The sequence below is a fragment of the Sus scrofa genome, chromosome 3, assembly GCF_054392235.1.
Source record: "Sus scrofa isolate SSC_HxYL_T2T_F1_AM1 chromosome 3, Sscrofa_HxYL_maternal_Yorkshire_Landrace_v2.0, whole genome shotgun sequence".
In the NCBI taxonomy this organism is placed as follows: domain Eukaryota; kingdom Metazoa; phylum Chordata; class Mammalia; order Artiodactyla; family Suidae; genus Sus; species Sus scrofa.
Window position 1 is genome coordinate 84,008,028 of NC_139385.1, and position 6,000 is coordinate 84,014,027.

The window sequence follows — 6,000 nt, forward strand, 5'->3', positions numbered from 1 at the left end:
CGCAGACACAGCTCGGATCTGGTGTGGCTGTAGCTGTGGCATAGGCTGGCAGCTGCAGTTTGGATGCGACCCTAGCCTGGGAACTTCCATATGCGGCGGGTATAGCCATAAAAAGGAACAAATAAATAAATGTCATGACCAAGTCCACTTGTGCTACATGTGGACTAGACATCCCTCTAGCAGAGACACACATAGGAAGCACTTATGCTCAAACACACTCTCCTACTCGCCTCCCAAAAGCAACAAGCCCCCACAGCAACACCAGATCTGAGCTTCATTTGTAACCTACACCACAGCTCATGGCAATGCTGGATGCTTAACCCACTGAGTAAGGCCAGGGATTGAACCCACATTTTCATGGCTACTAGTCGGGTTTGTTACTGCTGAGCCACCACAGGAACTCCTGCTAGGTCGTCTTAATTCTCCAGCCTGAGTCTGGTTCAGTGGCACTTCTTCTGCATTGAATTGGTTCCTCTGAGTCAGAGAGCCAGCCCAGATCCAGGGTGGGAGGGAACCATACCCCAAGGGTGGGGTCTTAAAAAAAAATAGACACATGCAAGTATAAGGTTCATATATTAGTAGTAGGTGTAGAGAAGGGCAGGCTCATTGTCAGTTGTCAAGGGAGGCTTGAACCAGAACTTGGGAAAAGACATGCTTGGACTGGCAGACAAGAGGAGAGGGAGGAATGTTAGAGGATTGAGAGGCAAGTGTTTGGAGGCCGAGGGATAGTGAGAAATCCAGTCTGAGAGGTAAGTATGCAAACAAGCTCAGCATCTCCCTACCAAGGCACCTGCCTTCCTCCTCCAGCCTCTGCAAGCCTTTCGGCTCTTTCCAACCCTGGCTGCCGAGTCCAGCCTTGCTCCAGATCACCCATGCTCCCTATTCCCTCTCCCCTTCCCCCTGTTTCCTGGCCACCATCCTTGGATGAATCCCCCCATTTTCCAGCCTCTGCTCCACTCCACCCACCTGCACACCTGTCTCCTACTCCACGTGCCCCATCCAGGAGAGAAAGCCAGTGGTTCTTCTTAGGGGATGCTAGAGGGTGAGTTCCCATCTGCCCCAGCTCCTGGGGCCCTGCCCAGCCTGGTCTTCAAATAGCTGAAGACCAGTGTGATCCTGACCTTTGCTGTCCTGGGCTGTTACTGGAGGAAGGATCTGGCCCTTCAGAGCTGGCCTTGATACTTTCCAGGGGCCCGATGAGTGTTTCTTTCTAGAGCCCTGTCCTGCTGCCCTATCTCTTGGCCAACCACGCCCTCCAGGGGCCTCTGCCCCTCTAGCTGAGGACATGGTGACCTCTGTTTGGAACCTGACTCCTCTAAGATCCGTGGTGCCTCCCAGCTCTACTTTCCATTCACAGGGTGGGAGCTCTCCGAGGTGCTGGCGGTGCCCTCGGTGTGACCTTGTTTGCTGGATGGTGAGAAGAACGCTGGGTGGGCGCTCCTAAACCAAAGCAGGGGCTGAGGCCGGGGGGGGGGGGGGGGGGGGGCGGTGAGGCTGACAGGGTGGGTGTGAAGAAGGGCACAGATGAAGGGTGCTGTTGGGGCGAACCTACATATCACTGCCTGGGCAGGTAATGGCACCTGGACAGAAAGGGGGAGCCCTCCAATGCACAATTGCGTTCATGGAGCTAGAAGGCAGGTAACAAAACTTCTGAGAGGGTGAGACTTGATAAACATGTCCATATGGGAGTTCCCGTCGTGGCTTAGTGGTTAACGAACCCGACTAGCATCCATGAGGACGTGGGTTCGATCCCTGGCCTTGCTCAGTGGGTCAGGGATCCAGCATTGCCGTGAGCTGTGGTGTAGGTTGTAGATGTGGCTCGGCTCCCGTGTTGCTGTGGCTGTGGTATAGCCCGGCAGCCACAGCTCCGACTAGACCCCTAGCCTGGGAACCTCCATATGCCACAGGTGCGGCCCTAAAAAAGACAAGAAGATGAAACAAAAAAAATGTCTGTGTGGGTCATCCAAGTGAAGGAGGCTGAGTGTGGGAACAGGGGACTAGGTGCAGGAGACAGAGGCCAGCTCCCAGGGCTGCTGTTTGTTTTCATGACTGAGTCCAGTTAGCCTAGAAGGCTCAGGATGGGACAGACAAGAAAGAAGGTGATGTATGGTGTTGGCTCAGTGAGAATAAAACCATTCACACGTTCATGAGTTTGCTTATGCATTCAACCATTTGCAGATTCCACATCTGCAAACTACACCACAGTTCACGGCAATGCTGGATCCTTAACCCACTGAGCAAGGCCAGGGATTGAACCTGCAACTTCATGGTTCCTGGTTGGATTCATTAACCCCTGAGCCATGACAGGAACTCCTTTTTTTTTTTTTTTTTTTTTGAGTACCTCCTATGAGCTAGTCACATAGATAATTAGACACAGTCTCACCAACTTATTGCCGTTTTGAGGGGAGGGATGGGCATAAAAAAGGAGGTGTGATTGTTTTGCAGTTGCTGTATTTGCATTTCTGTAGTGGGGATGGAAAGGAAGGAGTGACAGATAATCTAGAAGCAAGGATGGGATCAGGAAAGAGACACAGAGAAAAGATAGGAGGGCCTTCCAGACAGAGGGAAAGAGGCTGGGTGGAGTCCAGGGACCAGGGGGTTGACGAGGCCAAATAGCAGGTGACGAGAGGAGAGGAGATGGGGTCAGGGAGAAGGTTGTGTCTGGACCACATTCAAGAGTGTTTCCAGTGATGCCCATGGGAGCGCATGGTGGGAGGGAGGGCAGTAAGGGCCAGAGGAGTCAAGGGCATTCGAGAACGTGGAAACTGGGTGATGACAGGATGCGGGCCAGACAGTAGGAAGAAGTGGAGCCAGGGCCAAGGTCTTTGGTACTGAGAGAGAGACAGCCCTCAGGAGCGTGCGCAGAGGACTTTGGCTCAGTCAGATGGGTACACTAGCCCATTACACCTGGCCCCAAATTGACCCCCCTCTGTCCCATCCTCCACATAACCAGACATTTCTCTAATCTTCAACCCGTCCAGAACCGGGCCTTTTCCCAAGACGTCCATCTGCCCCACTCCTGGGAATGACAGCGGTCGCACCTTCCCCAGTCCCCACGCCCCCTCCTTCCTGGACCTGACGCCCTCACACTCACCCGCAAGCACCCTCACATGCACCCCTCCCTAAGCTCGGACATCGGGAGATCAAGGTCTGCCCACGTCTATGCCTTTACTCAGTTTTCCTGCCTGTAAAACGGGAGGCGCTCCGTGACCATTATATCCCTTTCTACCTTCCATCGTCTCTGGTTTTATGGGGTTCCCTGGTGGTGCCGCAGGGTAAGAATCCAGCACTGTCACTCTTGTTTCTCTGCTCCCTGCTGTGATGCAGGGTCGGTCCCTGGTCCGGGAATGTCCGCATGCCACGGGCATGGCCAAAAAAATTAAAAAGAGATTCAGAGTCGACAGTTTTATGATCCCTCCTTCCTCCAACCAGGCATTTCAGTCTTGAGCGGAAGCCGGCGGGGGCGGGCAGGGGGGTGAGGATGGGAAGCGAGAGGGGGCGGCTGGGGGGGATTCGGTCCTAGCCCTGAACAAGGTGGCAATCTGACAGCTCCCCTGCTGCCGGCATGGGCCAGCCGGGCCTCTTCCCCTTTGGAAATGCAGCGTCCGTGCCGTCCTCCCTTTGCCCACCCCTCACTACCTGCTGGGAAAATGCTTTCCATTCTTTCCAAAGTTCCTCATGGGTATAGGAAAGGTAGTGGTATGCACACGTGTCATTGCCATGTGGTTACTGGTGAAACTGAACCAATTGCAGTTCTCAGTCACCTCCCCCAAATTGTACTTGGCCCTGCCCTCCCTTTCCCGCAGCCCCTCTGCAGCCTGCATCTCGTCCCTCTTTCCATCCCCTAGGACAGCGCTCAACCAGGGCCCTCACTGGGTCGCCACCATGTTGGGACATCATCTCATTTGTAGACAAGAGCCCGGTGTTCCTGGCCTGCCCCGGGCCTGATTGGGGGAGACCCCTGCCCACCCCCTTCCCCTGATAGGGTCAGCCCACCCCTTCCCATCCCTCTAGACTTACTTTAGAGAATTGCCTAGAAAGGGTTCTGTGAGCCCCGGGTGGAAGCGCTTGCCCGAAGGAAATCTTACGGGTCACGTCTTTGGATCTTTTTCTAGAAGAGGCTCAGAAGACGGAACCAAGCAAACCTACCACAGAGCCTGAGACGACCCAGCCAGAGGGTGTGGTGGTGAACGGCAGGGAGGACGAGCCGACGGCAGAGGAAATCCTCAGCAAAGGCCTGAGCCAGATGACCACTCACGCCGACACGGATGTGGACACCTCGAAGGACAAAACCGAGTCAGTCACCAGTGGCCCCATGTCCCCGGAGGGCTCTCCTTCCAAGTCCCCATCCAAGAAGAAGAAGAAGTTCCGAACCCCATCCTTCCTGAAGAAGAGCAAAAAGAAGGAGAAGGTGGAGTCCTGAGGTGGGGCTCCCATTTGCACCCCTGCTCCCTCACCTTCTCCCACCTCTGTCTCGGAAGCACGGGGCCCAGGATCACACTCCGAGGGGAAGCTTAGAGATTGCACGACCACCCCCCCCCCTTCATTTTCCAATCGCCCCACAGAAATCAGGTGACTTTCCCAAGGTCACCCAGCGAGTTTGTGGCAGAGCCTGCACTAGAATCCGGGTCTTCAGGCTCCCAGTGCTCCAGTGCTCTTTCCACTACACAACACTGCCTAGTTGGGAGCCGCCTTTGCGAGAAGGCTGCCCCTGATCTGAGCCCAAAGCAAGGGGCCAAAGGCGGCCATGAGCTCTCACAAGTTCAGACCAAAATCAGACAGGTCGAGGCTTCCCGGAGCCTTTTCCTTGCAGGAACCCAATCTTCTGCCGCTGGAGCCATGGCTATATTTGGAAATCTCTCTTCTCCTTTCCAGAGGGTAACTGCCCTGCTGCTCACAGTGACCAGACAGATGGATCCGTCTCCTCCCCCAGAAGTTAATCTTTGTTCCCAAGGGCTGATGGCTTAGCTTGTGCTTCCCCATCCACTAACCCCGAGCTTTCTTCATGGAACCCCTGGAATGACGGCTGGAAGCCTTTGAAGAGTGGGTAGGCGTAAGGGTGAACCAGGTCAGCCGCCGAGGGCAGGAAGGGGGGATGATTTCATCAGTATAAGAAGCCAGGAACTTGACCCATTTGAAGTGCATCTCAGGCACTTCAAAACTAAAACCAAATTTAGCTTAGAAAAACATGGTCTCGTGCTCGGGGCCGAAATTTGGACAAATTCCCATTCTCTGTTGGCTTTGGGTTGTATGAGAAGGAGCAGGGCCGTGCGGGATACGCTCTGCCTTTCTAGCGTCACCTGAGCAATGTGCTATCCTGTCAGTCGCCCTCCAGTCCAGCGTCAGGGGTCCCCTGACCTCCCCCTCCAACCTAGAAGCCCTGGCTCACAGACCAGAACTGACCTCGTACCCTAGGCCCCTTGACCTTGGCTCCTCTGGGTTTTGACTCAGTCCCTCTGGGCCTAGCAGGGAAATAAGAGGTGAGCCCTTCAGGATTAATCCTCTTGGACCAGCCATCATAGGAATGTCCCCAGCCCTGCCCCTATCTGGCCATCCTGGGGCCTGGAGGAGCCACAGCTGCTGTTTTAAACGCCAGCACTCCCTTTTCATCCTCTCCGCTGGGGCACTGGTTCGTGGTCGGCTTCCAAAAATATAGACAATCCACTCTCTTTAAAGCACAGTGTCTTCAAAGAATATTTTCCCTTTCTGTCCTGATTATTGTAAATGTATTTTTGAAAATTGTTAATCACAGTTTTCCATTTTTGAGCACTTCACACACACACACACACACAGCACTGTGCAGGCTTCACATCCATTTTATCCTTTAACCCACTCTATAATCCTGTGATGTGGGTCAGATTATTCCCATTTTATGGGTCAGGAAACTGAGCCCCACCCCAAAAAGGATAATTGACTTGTTCCAATGACTTGGCTAGAAAGATCCAGAGCCTGGATTTGAACCCAAGCCCATCAGAGTCCAGAGCCTTTGCTTTTAACAGC

At 54.0% G+C, this 6,000-nt stretch overlaps 1 protein-coding gene across 4 annotated transcripts in view; it reads left to right on the plus strand.

Annotated features, from left to right (window-relative positions):
* The window catches only part of ADD2 (adducin 2), a 110,763-nt gene extending 105,088 nt beyond the window's left edge, over positions 1-5,675 (plus strand). For 3 of the 4 annotated variants that reach the window (XM_021087396.2, XM_085018973.1, XM_085018975.1), the window contains exons 16-17: positions 4,116-4,424; positions 4,876-5,675. In XM_021087396.2, the coding sequence (XP_020943055.1) occupies positions 4,116-4,423 (308 nt within the window). In that variant the 3' untranslated portion in view covers position 4,424; positions 4,876-5,675. Of the gene's footprint in view, positions 1-4,115 lie in introns of all 4 variants that reach the window. The other variant, XM_021087397.2, reaches the window with a different exon arrangement.
* The last annotated feature ends 325 nt before the right edge of the window (positions 5,676-6,000 follow it).